The sequence below is a fragment of the Salmo salar genome, chromosome 13 (genome assembly GCF_965601325.2).
Source record: "Salmo salar chromosome 13, fSalSal1, whole genome shotgun sequence".
NCBI lineage: Eukaryota > Metazoa > Chordata > Actinopteri > Salmoniformes > Salmonidae > Salmo > Salmo salar.
Window position 1 is genome coordinate 35,139,831 of NC_138303.1, and position 24,623 is coordinate 35,164,453.

At 42.5% G+C, this 24,623-nt stretch overlaps 1 protein-coding gene across 13 annotated transcripts in view; it reads right to left on the reverse strand.

Annotated features, from left to right (window-relative positions):
• The window catches only part of LOC106566912 (ankyrin repeat and SAM domain-containing protein 1A), a 112,677-nt gene that overhangs the window by 75,047 nt on the left and 13,007 nt on the right, over window positions 1-24,623 (reverse strand). For all 13 annotated transcript variants that reach the window (XM_082960011.1, XM_082960009.1, XM_082960008.1 and 10 more), the window contains exons 2-3: window positions 1,810-1,890; window positions 201-357 (exon numbers count right to left, since the gene is read on the reverse strand). In XM_082960011.1, the coding sequence (XP_082816137.1) occupies window positions 201-357; window positions 1,810-1,890 (238 nt within the window). The remainder of the gene's footprint in view (window positions 1-200; window positions 358-1,809; window positions 1,891-24,623) is intronic.

The window sequence follows — 24,623 nt, forward strand, 5'->3', positions numbered from 1 at the left end:
CACTAAAGTTCACTGACTAGTTAGTGAGTTATGAAACGTTAACTGCACAGACCTGTTCCTTCCTTCTCATACACAGATCAGATTGATTAAAAAAACAAAACATTGCTACTCTGAGCAGAGGAAGACTGATTCATTGAGGTGTGGGAAAGGGGAACATGGATAGTGAAAAGGGAGCTACAGGTAGTAGGGGGAAGTCAGACCTGCTCGTTGAGTTTGGGGTGTGAGGGGCCTTGGTGAATGAGGAGCCTGACGATCCTTTGGTCCCCCTTCCATGCGGCCAGGTGCAGGGGGTAGCAGCCCTTATTGTCAGCGATGTTGGTCAAGGCCTCGTTACGTAGCAGCGCCTCCACTACCTCACTGCGGACAAACGGGGTCAGAAGAGTTGAACATGTTCATTATGTAGGTGATGTTGACAGTAAACTGTGTCATTGTTAACCACATAATTCTAGCATTTCAGGGCTCAACATTAATGCTTGTCCTCTTGCCAGGGGCAAGTAAAACACAGTGTTGGACAAGCAGATTATAGATTTAAGTTGTCCAAATGAACACGTAAAAAACGTGGATGCGATGTGTTGCACACTGTCCTCCCAATCTCTGCAGAGTGCATCGGCAAATAATTATTGTAGGCCTGCATTGACAGGCACGAGCGGTCTTTCAATCACGCAGTCACAAGATGCGTTTTTTTATTTTTATTAAAGCGAGCCTGAGGGAGGTAAAATAATTATAAACATCAGACAAACATATTGTGTAGTTTGGCTGGTTATGTTGCTGGTTATGTTGCTGGTTAACTATTTAGGTATTAGCATGTATTCATCTTATTGTCACATCCAATGTCCGAAACAACTTCCCACAGTCACTTGTGTACAACCACAAATGTCCGTCACACAGTTGATACGGGTGTGCAGATGAAACTAATGCTGCATACTCGGGTTGTAAAACGCTCAAAACCGGGTGAAATAATTCTGACACCGTTGGAATGCTGGGATTTTCCTCTATTCAATACTTACTGGCCATGCAATTCTGACATCGTAAAAAAATTATATATTTGACAAGTAACTCATATGCTGTCAAGATCTACCCTGAAAATGTCTTAGTTAGCTACCTTACTTTAAAGTCACCCACCTCAGCCATTTCATTCCTCGTTCTTTAAATGAGGGAATTCTTTTATAAAGACAAAAAAAGCATTGGGTGGTTGTAACTGTAATGTTGCAGAGTGGCCAACCATCCTCCAGGAGAGTCCAGGAGAGCTACTGGGTGTGCAGGCTTTGGCTCCAGCCCTGCACTAACATTGTAATGAATAATCTGCTTAAGAGTCCCTTGATATGCTGACTCGGGTATGTTTAAGCAGGGTTGGATCAAAAGCCTGCAGACCCAGTAGCTCTCCAGGTGAAGGGTTAAAAACATACATTTTATACAGTAGCCTATCAGCACAGTATTTTACTTTGTGGGGTGACTTGCTCAAGGCCACAACGGCAGGAGATATAATACATGGGATCATAGAACCAACAGCCTTGCATTGTTAATACCAGTGATAATAATTAATTGTAATTTGGGAAGTGGTTCCTTGCTGAAACAAACTTTTCAGTCACCGTTTTGGCCCATGGTGTTACAGATTCGTTTTAAATTGTTGGACAAGTGAGCTTTCAGACAAGTAAAAAAATAAATAAATCTGTCCTACTTGCCCAATGGACAAGTGGAAAAAAAGTAAAATGTCAAGCCCCGCATTTCACACAGGGTGGCCCCAACTCACACCAATGGCAATCAATCTAAACTCCCATGACAAAAGAACAGGACTTGCTATAGACCGACCTGTGTCCATTTAGGGCAGCATGGTGTAGAGGAGTGTATCCAGTGCTGTCCACACAGTTTACATTAGGACCCCTCCAGATACTGTGGAGAGAAAGAGGGAACATTAGATCATGTAACACTGACACTGTATAATTCAGGTGAGGGAAGAGCTTAATTACTCCTTTCAGGACTGGGGAGTTTTTCAGGATACATTTTTTCCCAAAACGGAGCTAAGCACAGGCAAAATCCTAGAGGAAAACCTGGTTCAGTCTGCTTTCCACCAGACATTGGGAGATGAATTCACCTTTCAGCAGGACAAGAACCTAAAACACAATGCCAAATCTACACTGGAGTTGCTTACCAGGAAGACAGTGAATGTTCCTGAGTGGCCGAGTTACAGTTTTGACTCATGGCAAGACTTGAAAATGGTTGTCTTGCAATGATCGACAAACAATTTGACAGAGAATTAATAACTTAAAGAATGGGAAAATATTGTACATTCCAGTTGTGCAAAGTTCTTAGAGACTTACCCAGAAAGACTCACAGCTGTAATCACTGCATAAGGTGATTCTAACATGCATTGACTCAGGAGTGTGAATGCTTATGTAAATTAGATATTTTTGTCTACCATTGCTAGAAGAGATCTCAGTGACTTTGAAAGAGGGGTCTCAAAGGAGCAAAGGGGGTATAAAGTGTGTGTGTGTGTGTGTGTCACCAGATCAACCCAATTAAACACTTAAGAGAGATTCTGGAGCGGCGCCTGAGACAGCGTTTTCCACCACCACCAACAAAACACCAAATGATGGAATTTCTGGTGGAAGAATGGTGTGGCATTCCTCCAATAGAGTTCCAGACACTTGTAGAAGTTATGTCAAGGTGCATTGAAGCTGTTCTGGCGGCCCAATGCCCTATTAAGACACTATGTTAGTGTTTCCTTTATTTCGCCAGTTACCTGTATGATCCATAATGTTATCTCCCTGCTGAATGAGATCTGAGTGTATCCCCACACAGCCAGAGGGAGGGCCTATACAGGGTATAGGTGGGTGTGGCTGAACAAAACTGATAACGTCTCAGCCACATGCTGTATTGTTGTGTACCATGGTTCACAGCCTAGCTCAGCCCAGTCCAGCTCAAACCCAGGTGGGAGGTGTTCCCTAAGGAATTCTACTACAGGACTGAGGAAGAGGGAAAGGAATGAGGAAGCTAGGGCCAAGCCAACAGCACTAGGCAGTGGAGGAGGGAGGGGGTTGGTACAGTATGTACACACAAACACTAACACAGCAGGAGGGCAGCAAGGTTGGTGTCACCGGTCAGTGTCCACCAAGCACATAGCTCAACCACAACCACAAAGCCCCCTTTACATCAACAAACATACAAGTGCAAACCATACCGAGTTACTCATGTTTGCCTAGAGCAAACATAGGCCTATCAGGAAGGAACATAGTATCTTAATTCAGTCATTACCTACATAGCCCGGGAAAACACTACTATATCAAAATAAAACATCTCTGTTCAGCCTCAGTGCAGTGGAATAGCCATAGTTATCCAATATTTGTGCAACACAATCTGAAAAAAAACCCCACCTCATTTCGGTATGTGCATAATTAGTCCATTAACGGCATTATCAACCCACCCTTTGATCACTTCGTCGTCCCCCACTGCATCAAATGTGGTTAGAGAGCTTTTATTGAAGGCTCTGGACTGGGGGATATACATGCTTAAATGGTATATAGCTGTAGATCTGTCATCCACTTAAAACTGAACTCAGCTGTCAGCTGAGATGGTTTGTTTCTTTTAATCAGCAGATAGAGAGACAGAGAGAGGGAGTAATTAAACAGGCAAATGGGTCCTGGGAGGATAGAATGCCATGCCAGCAGTAGGCCTACAGTACCACTGGGGTGTGACTGCACAGTGATAACATTCTAAGTGAACCATGTGAAAAGAAAATTCCAGCACAGCACTGGAAAAACAATGGTCTGAGAGAGGAGAGATCATGAAGAGAAATGAGAAGGAAATGGCTCACAAGAAGAAAGCCCACTGAAGTGGAACCTAGAGAGGGATTGTAGCAAGAGTAGGGATGATGATGCTGCTGCAGCACCATATTAACATTTAATCTAACATTTGACCCAGATTAAAAGGGAAACAGAGTTCACGCAGCATTAATCCATATCATGCATGCGAACGTAACCTGAAAAAGTAACTGAGGGCACGCAACACACACTTCACAGCGCTGACATGCTGCGTCATCTCAGAAAGGGCTTACGAATGGGGCGATGATGGTGACTACATGATGACGTCACCATTACCTGTGGAGAGGAGGGGGGGCACAAGGCAGTAGGAGGGCACGGACAACAGGAAGCCCCCCTTCATCCCTTCACAGCTCCACACTGGCATGAGCCCCTCTCGTTTTTGTCACTTGGCTGTAACGGTCGCTTTTGCCCCCTAAAATAAATCTCCCATAATAACTCTGAGAGCAGTCTGCAATAACCCAGTCGGACAAGTCTCATTAAATAAGTGTCTCTCCATTCTATCCTCCAGAACAATACAGGCCGAAGCTCTGCACCAGGAAGTAGAGAATCTTTAAGATGAGCCCTTCCCTATATAGTGTTATATCAGCATTCCTTACCATCGCCTAATCAATCCCAGTTGCAGGCATGTATGGACCTATAGGCCTGCTACAAGCATCTCACAGTCAGCAGGAGAGGAAGATACCAGTGGCACAGTCTGCGGCACAGGCTGGTGCTATACTAACACAGGCTAGTGCTATACTAGCACAGGCTAGTGCTATACTAGCACAGGCTAGTGCTATACTAACACAGGCTAGTGCTATACTAACACAGGCTAGTGCTATACTAACACAGGCTAGTGCGATACTTACACAGGCTAGTGCTATACTAACACAGGCTAGTGCTATACTAACACAGGCTAGTGCTATACTAGCAGAGGCTAATGCTATACTAACAGAGGCTAGTGCTATACTAACAGAGGGAGCAAGGAGGATATAGAGGGATTTCAGAAAGTATTCATACCCGTTGACTTATTCCACATTGTGTTGTGTTACAGCATGAATTCAAAAAGTATTACATGCATTTTTCAACCATCTACACGCAATATCCCATAATAACAAAGTGAAAACATGTTGAGAGAAAGTTGTATATTTTTTTTAATGAAATACAGAAAACTCATTTACATAAGTATTCACACCCCTGAGTCAATACATTGTATAAGCATCTTTGGCAGCAATTACAGCTGTGAGTCTTTCGGGGTAAGTCTCTAAGAGCTTTCCACACCTGGACTGTGCAACATTTGCCCACTATTCTTTTAAAAATGATTCAAGCTCTGTCAAATGTTTTGTTGATCATTACTAAACAACCATTTTCAGGCCTTGCCATAGATTATCAAGTAGATTTAAGTCAAAACTAACTCGGCCACACAGGAACATTCAGTCTTCTTGGTATGCAACTCCAATGGAGATTGTGTTATTGTCCTGCTGAAAGGTGAATTCATCTCCCAGTGTCTGGTTTTCCTTTAGGATTTTGCCTGTGCTTAGCTCCATTCCGTTTCTTTTTTATCCTGAAAAACTCCCCAATCCTTAATGATTACAAGCACACCCATAACATGATGCAGCCACCATTATGCTTGAAAATATGGCGTGGTACTCAATGTATTTTTATTTTATCTACCAATTAGGTGCCCTTATTTGCTAGGCATTAGAAAACCTTACTGGTCTTTGTGGTTTAAACTGTTTTTGAAATGCATTGCTATACTGGAGGGACCTTACATATGTGTGGAGTACAGAGATGTAGTCATTCAAAAATCCTGTTCAACACTTATTTCACAAAGAGGGAGTCCATGCAACTTATTATGTGACTTGTTAAGCACATTTTTACTCAAACTTATTTAGGCTTACTATAACAAAGGGGTTGAATACTTATTGACTCGAGACATTTCAGCTAAAAAATGTAATTTATCAAAATTTCTAATAGGGCTGTCCCCGACTAAAGAAAATGTTGGTCGACCAAGAATCGGCTGTTCTTTCAAACAATCGATTGGTAGACATTTTAAAATGTGTATTTTTCCATATATTTACACACCCTGTGTTTTTAAAATATCAACTAGCCTATATGTAGGCTAATGAGTTGTTTTATGCTTTAAGCACACTGAGATTAAGACACTCAAATGACTCAAGAGGGAGAAAGAAATCAAGATAACCAGAAGAAAAAACCTGTTCCCGACCCTCCTCCTCCCCCTTGCTGCTGGCCTTTGCGGATTCTGCCATTATGCTCCTGAAGCTGCCAGTAATGGGCTACACTACGGGTCGGCAACCTTTTCCATTTGGAGTGCCAAATTATCTTACCATTTCTACCGATCTGCATGCCCGCTATGTTTTTCATGTGCACATTTTCGTGGAAGTTTCATTTAATTTATAATAAAGTATTCGTATCTCAAAATCATCATCATGTGGTTTATAAAAATTCTAAAAGTAACTTCTATTGCCATTACCAACTATTTAGGCTAAAATAGCCTACATAAATCCAACAAATAAAAACGTTGCAGCCTGCAGGTAGAAAATATCTTGATAAAAATAAATATCCCATAAATCACATTGGCTATGCATGGCCTCTCTGCAAGGAACGTGAAATATTGTATCAACTATCAACTTGGTCGGCATGAAGCTCTTGCTAGCAAACTTGCAACATTGTACAAAATATTCTGGGCACTCAAGAGTTTCCCCAAGCTCCAGACAGAAACAGCTGCAGACTATTTGTGCAAGGGATAAGAAGTAATCAGGTAGGCCTATTTTACAAAGTTTCCACACAAGTGTAGCCTAGGTTGTGCGGTCCGCAAACAACGTGTCCATTCTGACAATGAGAACACTAAAAGACTGGAATAATAATATATCGAATGCATTAAGAGAAATTACCTTAACCAAACAAACATTGTAGATTAGAACAGTAAATGTACTATTGGTAATACTAGTGTGCCTCCGCAATGGATTAGTCCACTGAGACAGGCGTGAATCAGACAGGTGTCTCGCGTGCCATAAAAAAGAAATATATTTGCGACTGCTGGAATAATCAAATCTCGGTCAACCAACAGCCTATCGACCAAACAATTGACCAGTCGACTAAATGGGGTCAGCCATAATTTCGAAAAACATAATTTCACTTTGACATTACAGGGTATTGTGTGTAGGCCAGTGACAAAAAAATCTCAATTTATCCAATTTTAAATTTAAGGCTGTAACACAAAAATGTGTAAAAAGTCAAGGGGTGTGAATACTTTCTGAAGGCACTTATAGTGGGGAAGTATATTCTTCTGCAAGGGGAAGGAAATCCCCTAGAGGTCCAACGCAAATCCCTCCACACCAGCACCCCCAAGCACCTCAGCTAAGTAGTGAGGAGTACTGCACAGGACACTGGACCTGCACATTTCCAGTTTCATGCCCACTGAACATACCACGCACAAAAACCTAGCAGAAGAAAAAACTAAAATGTCAGCTCGCTAGTTGCTGTCCCAGATAATAAAATATAACAGATTACTGCAAAAAATGCATAACCAAATTAGAAAAATGCTCTTGTCTTGTTGTGCTGCCTGCATGATTACATACAGTATAGGCAAGGTCTGACTGCAAGCATGAAAGGCTGTTATAGAATGCAGGACAGACACTGACTGGAAGCAGTTTGAAATATAGCCTAAAATGTGGCGGAAAGAGGCCCTTCTAGCGCAACCTCTAAATGTAAGGCTCACCACCTCCCCTGAGCATCTTAACAGGGGCATGAGTCAGTGCTAGTGGCACTTGACAATACACTTCATCCCCTTATAGCTAGAGCGATTCAGAACTAACTGGACTGAGGGACAGTCAGAGCTTAAAGAAGCAGGGTGGGGAGGACAAAATGGAGTTGATTTGGTTGGAGTGGGGAGGGGTATGATGCATGGAAACTGACTTAAGAAAAGAAAGAGCTAATCCCTAATTTCCCTGAGGGAATATCAGCTTGATGAGGATGAAGTCTGAAAGAGATTCTGGGGGCTTTAATGCCACGTTGCACAAAGCTTGGCCAGTAAAAGGACGAATGATAATACTACCATTCCTCTCACTCTCTCTTGCATTCTTTGTGTTTAAGGAGAGGACTGCTGAAGCTACTCACGGATGCCCAAGACGTCTTCACGGACCCCATTCTCTGCCTTTATCCTCTGTGTCACTCTCCCGAAAGCTCTAACGGAAATCCCTTTTTAGCCTCTGTTGCTGCCCTCTTCTTGCCATTTGTCTTTGTCTCTTTTGGATCCACTACGGCAGCATCTACAGTACTATGAGCCAAACAACCCTGTGGTTTTCAAGTTAGTAGCTATGTCAAAACAACTCAATTTCAACAGTATTACAACATGACAAGGTGAAGTGGAGCAGTGGAAGGGGAAAGCAGCAGTCCTGGGACTTTAGGGACCTGATTGCTGTGCTGCTGGGTGGAAAGACCAGGTGAGGCTGAGCACCAGTGTCAAATAAACAGATTTGTCCTCAGGCCAATTAAGCAGTGCGACCACACAGCTAGGGATTAGCGGTGCAGCAGTACCCTAGGGCAGGCTGTCCAGTGGTGCCTGGCGCATAGCGGGGGCACTGCCAGGGCAACTGGACTTAATTAAGCGGAGGGACGGCTGCAGGTCGGGCATTGAGACCAGATGCGCCATTTGCCAAACAGTAGCTCAGCAAGCCTCTCAGAGACAGTGTCCACTACCTGTACTGTACAGTCTCCAGTCCCCATTAGAGAGACTGGCACTTCTCTACCTGCCAATGTCCTAACTCCCACAGTGGATTATACTGAATCACATTGACTTAATGATGTCAGGGCTGTAGCGTACAGCAGCTTGAGGTAAGACTGACAACTGCGCATGTCAGTGCTGAGTCACTCCATGTCATTTCAACAAGCCATGACACCCACTATCTCAGATTGCTCTGAAACTGTCTCTGTAGTTAGAAACAGGCGAGATCGGCATTACTCCAACATTATTTTGTTGAAATAAAATGTTATCTTGGAGAAATTAAGCTAATTGATTGCAACCAAAATTAGCCATTTTAATTGATCGGATTCAGATAATAATAGTATGTAACATCCGATTTGGAGCAAACTTCTTCCTACCAGTTAGTAAAACATGAGGAATCCCCCAATAAACTGTGAAAAGCCACACACGGACCCCCCTCACACAGGGCTCTAAAGTCTGACCATTTTAGTCGCATATGTTACTAAATATTTTGCTGTGCAACTTGCCATTTTATTTTAGGAGCACCAGTGCAACTATATATAAAAACATCACCTATAATAATTGTTGTAATGATTAGGCTTCGCTGTACTGTTGTTCTCGAGTGCACTAGAGAAAATGGTCTCTGCCTAAAAAAAACTCCTCAGACTAACCTATTAATATTCAAGCCATTATTGAAGGGTCAGCCCAGCACAGCACGAGAGAGAGCGATAGAGCGACGAGAGACGATGGGACCACTGAGCACCATGGCTATGGTGCACACATTTTCCACTTCTCAAAACATAGGCCTACTGCTAATAAAGTTAAAGATGCACTATGCAGAAATGGCTCTGCCATTTCCTGATTAGGGATGGTGTTACACTCGTCGTGAAGATTGGACCAAGGTGCAGCGTGGTAGGCGAACATTTTACTTTTATTTAAAATGAACACAGACAAAACAACAAAATACAAAAAGAACGTAAAGTTCCGCAGGCTACACAGCAACTATACAAAATCAAGATCCCAAAAACTAAAGGTGGAAAAAAGGCTGCCTAAGTATGATCCCCAATCAGAGACAACGATAGACAGCTGCCTCTGATTGGGAACCCTACCCAGCCAACAAAGAAATAGAAAACATAGATTGCCCACCCTAGTCACACCCTGACCTAACCAAATAGAGAATAAAAGTGATCTCTAAGGTCAGGGGGTGACAGATGGGTACTGAAACCGGGCCCCGGGGCTAAATAATATAAGACCGTAGTATCAATAAGCTCCAACGTTATCGGTTCTGCTTTCGGTACTGGAGAAATTAAGAAAATAAATGTCCTATTATTTCTACATAAACGTTATCTTGCACATTTGATCTCACCAACCATTCTAATTTGCAATAAGATGAAGACATTCGTCTATGATGCATTTTCGCTATTCCCAATCCAGAAGAGAGATCTCTCTGGCGCGCAGCCTGTGTCACACACACAAAAGATCCTGCTATTAATTAGTGACGATGGCGGAGAGAACTAAACGTTCAAAAGAGTCACCAGAGTCGATGCTGACAATGCTCGTTGCCACAAGTGCAACAAGACTTTTGCTTGTAATGGCGGAAACACAAGCAATCTGTCCAAACATCTATCGAAAGTGCACAGATTTCGACTGCCTAGCTCGTAGCTCATCTCTCATTGCCCGATCTACGTTAGGTATGTATGCTAGCAGCCTAGATCCCACACACGGAGTTAACTCTGTGTGGGGCGGCAGGGTAGCCTAGTGGTTAGAGCGTTGGGCTAGTAACCGAAAGGTTGCAAGTTCGAATCCCCGAGCTGACAAGGTACAAATCTGTCGTTCTGCCCCTGAACAAGGCCCACTGTTCCTAGGCTGTCATTGAGAATAAGAATTTGTTAACTGACTTGCCTTGTTAAATAAGGTAAAAAAAATAAAATAATCTATTATGAGAACATGGGTTCCTGATCAAAAGGAACCATAAGCCAGCTGATTGAGTTTATGAACACATAGCTAAACAATCACCCATTTAAATATTTTGCTACTTTTCTGTTAAAGTTGCAACCACAATGAACCAACCCATTCCTCCCTATAATACCACTGGTCCAAGCCAAAGACAAGCCCAAAGCCCCTTCACGCTGGCTGCTAGTGAGAGGATGACTGAGGAGAGGGTGAATGAGTGCCACCTAGTCGTGACCAAGTTCATACTGAAAGGCCTACACTCCTGTACAACAGTGGAGTCCAAGCTTTAGGTAACAGTCTGTCAGTATATATTAAGTTGTATACATTTTTGGGATATAGTAGTATAAAAGGGTTGTATGTTAGTCCCATCACTCCACAATACAATACACAACAACACAATAATGATAATTCAACACATGAAAAGTTTTTTTTTACTGTAGGGAGATGAGCAAGGCACTCAACCCCAAATATACCCTCCCTCCAGGAGTTACCTCAGTGACACATTCATTCCTTCCTGGTATGGTGAAGAAAAGGCCAATGTGATCACTGAGCTGAAGAACGTGCCAAAGCTGGCCATCACATCAGACGGGTGGACCAGCCTCTGTCAGGACCACTATCTCACTGTTACAGCGCACTACACAAGCCAGGGCAGTGTAAAACAGAAGGTCCTCCACACCAGGACAGTGTAAAACAGAAGGTCCTCCACACCAGGGCAGTGTAAAACAGAAGGTCCTCCACACCAGGACAGTGTAAAACAGAAGGTCCTCCACACCAGGGCAGTGTAAAACAGAAGGTCCTCCACACCAGGGCAGTGTAAAACAGAAGGTCCTCCACACCAGGGCAGTGTAAAACAGAAGGTCCTTAGGGCAGTATAAAACAGAAGGTCCTCCACACCAGGGCAGTGTACAACAGAAGGTCCTCCACACCAGGGCAGTGTAAAACAGAAGGTCCTCCACACCAGGGCAGTGTACAACAGAAGGTCCTCCACACCAGGGCAGTGTAAAACAGAAGGTCCTCCACATCAGGGCAGTGTAAAACAGAAGGTCCTCCACACCAGGGCAGTGTAAAACAGAAGGTCCTCCACACCAGGACAGTGTAAAACAGAAGGTCCTCCACACCAGGGCAGTGTAAAACAGAAGGTCCTCCACACCAGGGCAGTGTAAAACAGAAGGTCCTCCACACCAGGGCAGTGTAAAACAGAAGGTCCTCCACACCAGGGCAGTGTAAAACAGAAGGTCCTCCACACCAGGGCAGTGTAAAACAGAAGGTCCTCCACACCAGGGCAGTGTAAAACAGAAGATCCTCCACACCAGGGCAGTGTAAACCAGAAGGTCCTCCACACCAGAGCAGTGTAAAACAGAAGGTCCTCCACACCAGGGCAGTGTAAAACAGAAGGTCCTCCACACCAGGGCAGTGTAAAACAGAAGGTCCTCCACACCAGGACAGTGTAAAACAGAAGGTCCTCCACACCAGGGCAGTGTAAAACAGAAAGTCGTTCACACCAGGGCAGTATAAAACAGAAGGTCCTCCACACCAGGGCAGTGTAAAACAGAAGGTCCTCCACACCAGGACAGTGTAAAACAGAAGGTCCTCCACACCAGGGCAGTGTAAAACAGAAGGTCGTTCACACCAGGGCAGTGTAACACAGAAGGTCCTCCACACCAGGGCAGTGTAAAACAGAAGGTCCTTCACACCAGGGCAGAGTAAAACAGAAGGTTCTTCACACCAGGGCAGTGTAAAACAGAAGGTCGTTCACACCAGGGCAGTGTAAAACAGAAGGTCGTTCACACCAGGGCAGTGTAAAACAGAAGGTCCTTCACACCAGGGCAGTGTAAAACAGAAGGTCCTTCACACCAGGGCAGTGTAAAACAGAAGGTCGTTCACACCAGGGCAGTGTAAAACAGAAGGTCGTTCACACCAGGGCAGTGTAAAACAGAAGGTCCTCCACACCAGGGCAGTGTAAAACAGAAGGTCCTCCACACCAGGGCAGTGTAAAACAGAAGGTCCTTCACACCAGGGCAGTGTAAAACAGAAGGTCCTCCACACCAGGGCAGTGTAAAACAGAAGGTCCTCCACACCAGGGCAGTGTAAAACAGAAGGTCCTCCACATCAGGGCAGTGTACAAATCACAACTGGCGAAGTAGTGGCAGAGGAGATCTCAGACATTCTGGAAGAGTTTGAGATAGAGCCAAGCAAGATTGTAGCTGTGACTGTTGATAATGCTGGCAACATGGATGTTGCCATCAAGAGGCAACACATCCTAAGAATAGGATGCTTTGCGCACACATTGAATCTGGCAGTGCAGAAAATCTACAAAATTACTTCCATTGATAAATGGGCAGCCTGAATCAGAGCAGTGGTAGTGTGGTTCAAGAGATCCTCGATGTCCAAAACAGTATTGAAGGAAAAGCAGCAGCTCCTTGGTAAGAAGCCAGTTCAATCTATTAAAGTATCATTTTGAAATTCCCACATTTAACTATTTAATTCAATATTCAAGTGTGTGGTAATTAAATGCATGGTGTTTTTTGTTGTTGTTTCAGGCCTTCTGCAACACTCACTCATCCCTGATGTCAAGACCAGATGGAACTCGCTCTATCTAATGAGAGATTCATGGAGCAGTATCTAGCGATCCAAGCAGCAGCCTTGGACCCACGACGGCTGTCTGAAGGACGAGGACTTCCATAAGGCTGAGGAGTTTGTCCAGATCATGAGAATCCTCTATACAGCCACACTGTGTGTGTGTCATGTGGAAATAATGCCACCTGTGGACAGATCATACCCATCCTCCAAAAACTGGAAGAGCACTTGCTTCACTGTGAAGCATGAAGATACAAAATCTGTGGCAACCATCGAAGGTGTGGGAGAACCTCTCCGAGCGCTATCAGGATGAGGACTTTCAAGCCTTCCTGCATGAGGCCACAGCAATGGACCCCAGATTTAAAAGGAGGCTGGTGAGTGACACCTTTCTCAGCCTGTCCCAGGTGGCAACTGTTGAGGCCACTGTGACAGGAGCAACACCAGGGCTGTCAGAGGAGCCGGAGCAGACAGACACAGAGCACCAGCAACAGGAGGAGTCTGAAGGAGAAGGAGAGGAAATGGAGGAGACAGTCCCTCCATTGTACAAAACAAGGAGTGCCTTGGAGGAGCTGTTCTCAGAGGAGAACAGGGAGTTGAGGTTGACAATCCAACAGGACACCTCGTCCCTCACCCTCAGCGAGCGTGTTGACCTAGAGGTCTAGCTCTACAAAGGCCTGCCTCCCATCCCCATGGCTGAAGATCCTGTGATGTGGTGGCGGGAGAAGAAAACTACTCTGCCCCTTACAAACATTGCAACAAGCTACCCCTGTGCTCAAGCCTCCTCCACCCCTAGCGAGATGGTATTTGAGACTGCAGGGAGCACAATAAGCCAGGAGAGGTCCCGACTTCTGCCAGAGAAGGCAAATATGTTGCTCTTTCTCCAGAAGAACAGTTAAGAACTGTTAGTCCTTTTGCAGCCTACCTGCATGCCCCACCCGTGTTGCTCTATACCACTGTCTTTTCTTTTGCAGGAAAATATTGTTTATTTCATTTGTTTTACATTTCCATCACCACAACATTTGAGTCTATAAAAGCGATTTGTTCAAAACATTGCTGTTTCTTTTGCTGTAAATAATTGTTTATTTACTTTACATTTCAGAAAATAAAGCAATGTTAATTCTGTTCTTAATTTGTTTCGTAAAAAATAAAAGAACCGATAAGAATACCGTTAAAGTACAGGATGGATAAGCAGTATCGGTAAGAGTAGCAATACCGTTAAAGTACCGGATGGATAAGCAGTATCGGTAAGAGTAGCAATACCGTTAAAGTACCGGATGGATAAGCAGTATCGGTAAGAGTAGTAATACCGTTAAAGTACAGGATGGATAAGCAGTATCGGTAAGAGTAGTAATACCGTTAAAGTACAGGATGGATAAGCAGTATCGGTAAGAGTAGTAATACCGTTAAAGTCTTAATGATACCCATCGCTATTCCTGATTACAAAATTTAAATAGTTCGCCTAATTTCAGTTTGAGAGAAAACAAGCAAATGTAGTGTACAGAATCATTGTACCATCTAAACCGCGCTGTGAAATATATTTCCCATAACAAAAAGACAAATGAGAGTTTAAGAAAAAAAAGTTTTGATCAGTCATGGAAATAAAAGTACACTAAACAAATTGGCTCCCTATTTAAATAGACGGAGAACAAGCTATTAAGGAAAAATACTGGTGTTTTGGTGCAGGTACAGCCAACTAGCATAAAAATAATATTGCAAATATTGTCAAAATGATACGATATATAGTAAAAGATAGCAGGGCACCGCTGATTCTGATATGTAACACTATCTACTTTCCCCCCATCACTATCAGAGACGCTCCCCATCCAACCTGACAGAGCTTGAGAGGATCTGCAGAGAAGAATGGGAGAAACTCACCAAATACAGGTGTGCCAAGCTTGTAGTGTCATACCTAAGAAGATTTGTAAGGCTGTAATCGCTGCCAAAGGTGCTTCAACAAAGTACTGAGTAAAGGGTCTGAATACTTATTTTATAAATTAGCAAAAAATGTATATATACTATTATTGCTTTGTCATTATGGGGTATTGTGTGTAGATTGATGAGGTGAAAAAACGATTTAATCCATTTTAGAACAAGGCTGTAATGTAACAAAATGTGGAAAAAGTCAAGGGGTCTGACTACTTTCTGAATGCACTGTATATTAATGAATAGGCAGGGCCATCTTAAATTCTGGTATTAGGCAATGGACTGTCGATTCAATATTAATATTCACCCTTTTCCTGGTTATTTCTATGACCTACCTATTCACTTAGTGTACAAAACATTAACCATCCTAATATTGAGTTGAACCCCCTTTTGCCCTCAGAACAGCCTCAATTCGTCACGGCTTGGACTACAAGGTGTCAAAAGTGTTCCACAGGGATGCTGGCCCATGTTGACTCCAATGCTTCCCACAGTTGTGTCAAGTTGGCTGAATGTCCTTTGGGTGGTGGACCATTCTTGATACACACAGGAAACTATTGAACGTGAAAAACCCAGCAGCGTTGCAGTTCTTGACACACTCAAACTGGTGCGCCTGGCCTACTATCATACCTCATTCAAAGGCACAAATCTTTTGTGTTGCCCATTCATGCTCTGAGTGGCACACATACACAATCCATGTGTCAATTGTCTCAAGGCTTAAAAACTCTTCTTTGACCTGCCTCCTCCCTTTCATCTACACTGATTGAAGTGGATTTAACAGGTGACATCAATAAGGGATCATAGCGTTCCCCTGGTCAGTTTATGTCATGGAAAGAGGAGGTGTTTCTAATAGTTTGTACACTCAGTGTATGTTGCAGTTGCTTGACTGGTTACCCCTACTGACGTCAAAGTCCCTTGTTTCAGAACGCCAAACGTCCTGAACGCTCAAAAGTACTTTACATATCTTAGGTTTGAAATTCATATTGTTTATTTTTTTAGGGATCAAATGTAATGTAATAGTTCTTTTACAGAATATAGAAACCTTATGTTCCATCGATGACTTTGCAATTTCAATGACAGGTTTTTGTATCAACATTTAGCGCCTATACAGGGACATGTGTTTTTAGGGTACAACATACTTCAGAAGTACCTAGAACTCATATAGGCTATATACAAATTCATTTAAAAAGATTAATCTTTCCTGGTGCTCCTAAATGTTGTTGTGCTCCTAACTTATTAAAAAGTTGGGAGCACCAGTGCTACTTAGATCCAGGGAAGGGAAAGCTTAACACTACAGCATACAATGACATTCTAGATAATTCTGTGCTTACAACATCATGGCAACAGTTTGGGGAAGGCCCTTTCCTGTTTCAGCATGACAATGCCCACATGCACAAAGCGAGGTCCATACAGAAATGGTTTGTTGAGATCAGTGTGGAAGAACTTGACTGCCTGCACAGAGCCCTGACCGCAACCCCATCAAACACCTTTGGGATGAATTGGAACGCCGATTGTGAGCCAGGCCTAATCGCCCAACATCAGTACCCACCCTCACTAATGCTCGTAGCTGAATGGAAGCAAGTCCCCGCAGCAATGTTCCGACATCTAGTAGAAAGCCTACCTAGAAGAGTGGAGGCTGTTATAGCAGCAAATGAGGGACCAACTCCATATTAATGCCCATGATTTTGGAATGAGATGTTTGACGAGCAGGTGTCCACATACTTTTGGTCATGTAGTGTGTTTGTTTTTAGTAACGGAATTGTTAGGCACAAGGCAATGTTTCTTAAACTTACAGAAGGCATGTAAGCAACGTTGTCTCTAAGCTGGGCAAGTACGCATCTGCCCCGGGACTGCCACGAAGAAGAAATATCAACCCGAGCAGAGAAGCAAGAGTTTGAGCTTCACTCAACTTTCTAGAGATTTCCCCATTAACACTATCAACATTTCCCTTTACTGTTGGTATTGTGATCGAATCAATGCAACATACCGAAACAAAACAAACCATGCAAAACTAACTATGCAAGATGTTTTTTTCTAGGCAAAACGCATTGGAATAGGATTCTATTGCATTGACAGGCAGGACTCAGGCCCATACTCTACACAGACCAATTCGCCATAACCAATCAGAGCTGCAGTAGGCCTATATGCAAATATACCATTGCCATATATTGATCTGTGCCATTCCCTTTGAACTGGACTGTGTATACAGCATGAGTGGTCATGAGTAGATGTGCTTGTTTTCAGATCAAAGCGAGAGCTACATGTACCGACCTGTGCACATTTATTCAAATCCTTTGCTAGTTAGTTAGTAAGTTATTAGCACAGGTATAGATAACATGTGCATTTCTAGCCATCCTTAAAAAGTGCATCAGGTAAATAGCTTTTCTTGTCTTAAAGGGTGCTGTATTTTGAGACAGACTTGAATAATCTAAGTAGCCAATAGGCAGAGGGTAGCTTGACTTGTCTAATTCTCTGCAATAATGGTATGGGAATAATGATGCATTTTATTTTGTGAAGTAGTTTCTTGCATCAAACACCACAACAACCTTTTCAGTCACCTTTTTTTATTTTATTTAACCTTTTTTTAAACTAGGCAAGTTAGTTAAGAACAAATTCTTATTTAACAGTCCCTCCAGGATTACACAATTCTGCGATAGCATAATTCAATGCAGAATCAACCAATCAGCGCATATTATGCGAGAGCTAGCAATTTTGACCAATCCTGCACTTTTAGCGCATAAAAGGGTTCAATCAAAAGCGGGTTCGTAATTTTGACCAATTACTGCACTGTTACTGTGCAAAATGGCCCAATCCAACCACACGTCAAAAAAGTTTTTCCCCCCTGGCCTGTCAACGTATTCACGTGCTAAGATGATGTGTGATTGTTGATGGCCGAGAGGCAGTACAATGAACAGAAATCGAACTCATTTGCCAACAAAAATAACAGCTAAACAATTTCCAAATGATTTTGGAAACATAAGAAAGTCGACATTCAACAGTCACTTAGAATCATCAAAGCACATGAGAATGTCAGAACAGTTCCCACAGCAGCGGCAGATCACCATGACTGAAGTGGGAGCAGGGAAGACTGTGGCAAGCGCTGAAAGAATCAAGGTGAGTGGCGTTTTACTCAAACTTTTACTCCGCTAAACTTGGCTTTAGTAGGGTGGTCGGCACTCTGCTCTCCCCAGTCTGTCAGATTTGCCGTTTTAAACTCTAAAACCTAATACGGATCACGAAAGCACAATCTTTCTGGATTTTTTTGAAATGGTAATACGGTTTTAAAAGTACATATCAACCAGAATACTCTATTTTTACGTTTTCTGTTCTTTATCTTCCTTACGACCCTTTCAGAAAAGAAAATCACAATCGTATTTTGAACACAATTTATGCGAAAGAAATATCAACCCTCAAATTGAAAGCGATTGATCAGCTTTGAATCTATTAGAGTTTTTTTGTTGCGAGAGAGAGGGAGAGAGAGTAGGAATGGGAGATGCATAGGGGAGGTACATCTCGTATTGATAGAAAGCCACAAGCCTGATGGAGAGGTGAGGTGTGTATGAGTGAGTGAATGTTTAGATGTTTAATTGTTTTTGTATTATGTATTCTGCTTAAAATCATCCTAAAACTGAGCACATACGACTTTTTATTGCTTTATATGAAATTAAAGTGAAGGAAAAAAAACAAAATCGCAGAATTTCAGAAAAGCTGCCGCAAAAATCAGGCATTTTTGGCCGCAGAAATCACCCAAAACTGATTTACAATGACGGCCTACCCCAGCCAAACCCAAACGACGCTGGGCCAATTGTGCTCTGCCCTATGGGACTCCCAATCAAGTCCGGATGTGATACAGCCTGGATTCAAACCAGGTACTGTAGTGACGCCTCTTTCACTGAGATGCAGTGCTTTAGACCACTGCACCACTAGGGAGTCCTTCTCTAAAGGACAAGTGGATAAACAGGTTAATGTCAAGCCCTGCATGTTTTTTTTTTCAAAAGACTCATGGAATGTAGGCCTACATTGAAAACCACAAATTGGCTGCTACTGTAGGCTGAATGATAGAACAGCTACACTGGCAAGAAAAAGTATGTGAACCCTTTGGAATTACCTGGATTTCTGCATAAATTGGTCAAAATGTGATCTGATCTTCATCTTAGTCACAACAATAGACAAACATAGTGTGCTTAAACTAATAACACAAATTATTGTATTTTTGTTGTCTATATTGGACACATCATATAAACATTCACAGTGTAGGTTGGAAAAGGTATGTGAACCCCTGGGCTAATGACTTCTCCAAAAGCTAATGAGTCAGGAGTCAGCTAACCTGGAATCCAATCAATGAGACGAGATTGGAGATGTTGGTTAGAGCTGCCTTGCCCTATAAAAAACACGCACAAAATTTGAGCTCGCTATTCACATGAAGCATTGCCTGTTGTGAACCATGCCTCGAAAAAAAGAGATCTCAGAAGACCTAAGATTAAGAATTGTTGACTTGCATAGAGCTGGAAAGGGTTAAACAAAAGTATCTCTAAAAGCCTTGATGTTCATCAATCCACGGTAAGACAAATTGCCTTTAAATGGAGAAAGTTCAGCACGGTTGCTACTCTCCTAGCCGTCCAGCAAAGATAACTACAAGAGCACAGTGCAGATTGCTCAATGAGGTTAAGAAGTATCTTAGAGTGTCAGCTAAAGACTTACAGACATCTCTGGAACATGCTAACATCTCTGTTGACGAGTCTACGGTACGTAAAACACTAAACAAGAATGGTGTTCATGGGAGGACACAACGGAAGAAGCCACTGCTGTCCAAAAAAACCATTGCTGCACGTCTGAAGTTTGCAAAAGAGCACCTGAATGTTCCACAGCGCTTCTGGCAAAATATTAAACTACAGTTGAGTTGTTTGGAAGAAACACACAACACTGTGTGGAGGAAAAAAGGCACAGCACACCAACATCAAAACCTCATTCCAACTGTAAAGTATGGTGGAGGGAGCGTCATGGTTTGGGGCCACTTTGCAGCCTCAGGAACTGGACAGCTTGCTATCATCAACGGAAAAATGAATTCAAGTTTATCAAGACATTTTGCAGGAGAATGTAAGGCTATCTGACTGCCAAAAACATTTGGTTGAGTTTATTGCTGCCAAAGGAGGGTCAACCAGTTATTAAATCCAAGGAATCACATACTTTTTCCACCATACACTGTGAATGTTAACACGGTGTGTTCAATAAAGACATGAAAACGTATAATTGTGTGTGTTATTAGTTTAAGCAGACTGTGTTTGTCAATTGTTGTGACTTAGATGAAGATCAGGTCAAATTGTATGACCAATTTATGCAGAAATCCAGGTAATTCCAAAGGGTTCATACTTTTTCTTGTCACTGTATTTCCATGTTAAAATGTTATGGGATGCATTTGCTCCATTGTTTTTGATAGTAGGCCACTCTTGTAGGCCTACATTATGATCAAATAGCCAGAGTAGCCTACTAGACCACTTTTAAAACTCTAACTTAAAGTAAGTACAGCCTCAGTGTTCAAGGTAAACTCGTTGGAAGTTATCACAGAATTTTTACAATGTTCAAGTTTACACTCAGCAGACCTGAAATCGCTGTGCCCCAAAACAATTGAGGTAACATTGCATCCAAGTATGTTTTTATGTACAGTGAGGGAAAAAAGTATTTGATCCCCTGCTGATTTTGTACGTTTGCCCACTGACAAAGAAATTATCAATCTATAATTTTAATGGTAGGTTTATTTGAACAGTGAGAGACAGAATAACAACAACAAAAATCCAGAAAAATGCATGTCAAAAATGTTATCAAATGATTTGCATTTTAATGAGGGAAATAAGTATTTGACCCCTCTGCAAAACATGACTTAGTACTTGGTGGCAAAACCCTTGTTGGCAATCACAGAGGTCAGACGTTTCTTGTAGTTGGCCACCAGGTTTGCACACATCTCAGGAGGGATTTTGTCCCACTCCTCTTTGCAGATCTTCTCCAAGTCATTAAGGTTTCGAGGCTGACGTTTGGCAACTCGAACCTTCAGCTCCCTCCACAGATTTTCTATGGGATTAAGGTCTGGAGACTGGCTAGGCCACTCCAGGACCTTAATGTGCTTCTTCTTGAGCCACTCCTTTGTTGCCTTGGCCATGTGTTTTGGGTCATTGTCATGCTGGAATACCCATCCATGACCCATTTTCAATGCCCTGGCTGAGGGAAGGAGGTTCTCACCAGAGATTTGACAGTACATGACCCCGTCCATCGTCCCTTGATGCGGTGAAGTTGTCCTGTCCCCTTAGCAGAAAAACACCCCCAAAGCATAATGTTTCCACCTCCATGTCTGACGGTGGGGATGATGTTCTTGGGGTCATAGGCAGCATTCCTCCTCCTCCAAACATGGTGAGTTGAGTTGATGCAAAAGAGCTCCATTTTGATCTCATCTGACCACAACACTTTAAACCAATTGTCCTCTGAATCATTCAGATGTTCATTGGCAAACTTCAGACAGGCATGTATATGTGCTTTCTTGAGCAGGGGGAGCTTGCGGGCGCTGCAGGATTTCAGTCCTTCACGGCGTAGTGTGTTACCAATTGTTTTCTTGGTGACTATGGTCCCAGCTGCCTTGAGATCATTGACAAGATCCTCCCGTGTAGTTCTGGGCTGATTCCTCACCGTTCTCATGATCATTGCAACTCCACAAGGTGAGATCTTGCATGGAGCCCCAGGCCGAGGGAGATTGACAGTTCTTTTGTGTTTCTTCCATTTGCGAATAATCGCACCAACTGTTGTCACCTTCTCACCAAGCTGCTTGGCGATGGTTTTGTAGCCCATTCCAGCCTTGTGTAGGTCTACAATCTTGTCCCTGATATCCTTGGAGAGCTCTTTGGTCTTGGCCATGGTGGAGAGTTTGGAATCTGATTGATTGCTTCTGTGGACAGGTGTCCCTTTAAGAGTGTGCTCCTAATCTCAGCTCGTTACCTGTATAAAAGACACCTGGGAGCCAGAAATCTTTCTGATTGAGAGGGGGTTAAATACTTATTTCCCTCATTAAAATACAAATCAATTTATAACATTTTTGACATGCGTTTTTCTGGATTTTTGTGTTGTTATTCTGTCTCTCACTGTTCAAATAAACCTACCATTAAAATTATAGACTGATCATTTCTTTGTCAGTGGGCAAACGTACAAAATCAGCAGGGGATAAAATACTTTTTTCCCCTCACTGTATTTGTAATACCTTAATACCTTCTCTGGTAGATGTTTTCTAAAAGACATTTATTCCATCTGTGTGACAAAAAAAAAAGTGTTTGCTTATTCCAAATTTGTAGGAGCAAAAATGGTTGAACATTTTAAATATGACTTAATTTCTCAAAAATATAGAGACTATTAGCTTTCATTTGACATGCTCCTATGAACTTCACATATTGGTGGTCATTGGTCCTTATAGAGGGAACATACAATTTATCCTGGAAAGCACATTTCTTTACCACAATATTGCATACAGAAAAAAAAACGTCCAGAGTAAGAGCTTACAAAGCTCTGACTTAACAAGCAGTCCTAAAATCTCTCACAATTAGATTTTTTTTTAAAGAAAAAATATATATTTTGACAAGAGAGACCGATGGCCTAGAAATGGTAACCAACACCTTACAGTCGATAGGGAGTAGAAGCAAAATCCCTGCATACAATAGTTATGGACAGAGGCAGCCTGTCAGGTTTAGCTCATTAGCAATCATAGTTAGTTGACAGCTTTAGCTAGTTGTTAATTCAGAATATTTTTACCATTTCAGCCTGTGTGTATGGTTGTGTAGCATGATTGAGTCTTCATGGCACGTGAACAGCTCTCAGTGAGCGTCTGTTTCACACAGCATCTGTGATGCAGCAGGAGGTGAGGATAAACTGCTTACGCCACACGCCGCTCTGACAGCAGAGCATGTTAATGGGCCAAAAGAAGACACACACTGGTGCCAAAGAGATGGAAAACAAAGATACAGAATTTGAAAGATGAGGAGGATCAGATGGTGTGAGAAAATAATTATTTCAGCATGTCCCTCATACAGGCTGGCGTTTACCCACACTGATTTCCCAACAGAAGCCATGGCAGTAACTACACAGCCCTGCCAATCTCACCCTCCATGCTATATCCCAGGGGTATCCAACCTTTTCTAGAATGCGTGCTACTAATAAAGTGTTGCTAGCTATTCATTTCTCTCTAGCTTTCAAAAAAGGCACATTCGACTTTTCTCCCCTGCAACCCTTCCCCGAGTCTTTAGTGTAAAATAGAAAGTAGTGCATTATGCTTTCCGTCAATTTACAGTGCATTTGGGAAGTTCAGACCACTTGACTTTTTCCAGTGTGTTACGTCACAGCCTTATTCTAAAATGTATTACATTTGTTTTTCCTCATCAAATCTAAAACACAATACCCAATAATGACAAAGCAAAAACAGTTTTTTTTTTTTAAGTTTGCAAAAATGTTAACAAAAACATTTACATAAGCATTCAGACCCTTTACTCAGTACTTTGTTGAAGCACCTTTGGCAGGGATTACAGCCTCGAGTCTTCTTGGGTATGACGCTACAAGCTTGGCACACCTGTATTTGGGGAGTTTCTCCCATTCTTCTCTGCAGATCCTCTCAAGCTCCGTCAGGCTGGCTGGGGAACGTCACTGCCGAGGTATTTTCAGGTCTCTCCAGAGATGTTAGATTGGGTTCAAGTCCGGGCTCTGGCTGGGCCACTCAAGGACATTCAGAGACTTGTCCCAAAGCCACTCCTGTGTTGTCTTGGCTGTGTGCTTAGGGTCGTTGTCCTGTTGGAAGGTGAACCTTCACCCCAGTCGGAGGTCCTGAGTGCTCTGTAGCAGATTTTCATCAATAATCTCTCTGTACCTTGCTCCGTTCATCTTTCCCTCGATCCTGATTAGTCTCCCAATCAATGCCACTGAAAAACACCTTCAATGCTTCAGATTTGTTTTGGTACCCGTCCCAGCATCCGTCCCTAGACACAATCATGTCTCGGAGCTCTACAGACAATTCCTTCAACCTCATGGCTTGGTTTTTGCTCTGACATGAACGGTCAACTGTGGGACCTTATATAGACAGGTGTGTGCCTTTCCAAATCATGTTCAATCAATTGAATTTACCACAGGTGGAGTCCAATCAAGTTGTAGAAACATCTCAAGGATGATCAATGGAAACAGCATGCACCTGAGTTCAATTTTGAGTCTCATAGAGGGTCTGAATACTCTGAATACTATGTAAATATTTAATTTTCTTTTATAAATGTGCTTACATTTTTAAAAACCTGTTTTCACTTTGTCATTATGAGGTATTGTGTGTAGATTGACAAGGAAAACAATTCATTTAAGAATAAGGCTGTAACGTAACAAAATGTGGGGTCTGAATAGTTTCCGAATGCACTGTACCTGCTCAAATAATGGTTAAGAAACAACTCTAAAGGGGCCCTATAAAATCTGATTCCCCCCCCAATACTGTTTTATATTTTCCCACATTATGTTCTCAGTTTTATTTTTCCTGGTTTTAGATTTTTTGTTTTTCACTCTCAAAATTACAATTGTTCATAGAGAAACAACTCAATTGGATGTTCTGAGTCCATATCAAAGCTTAAATCACATCAAAAGACATTATC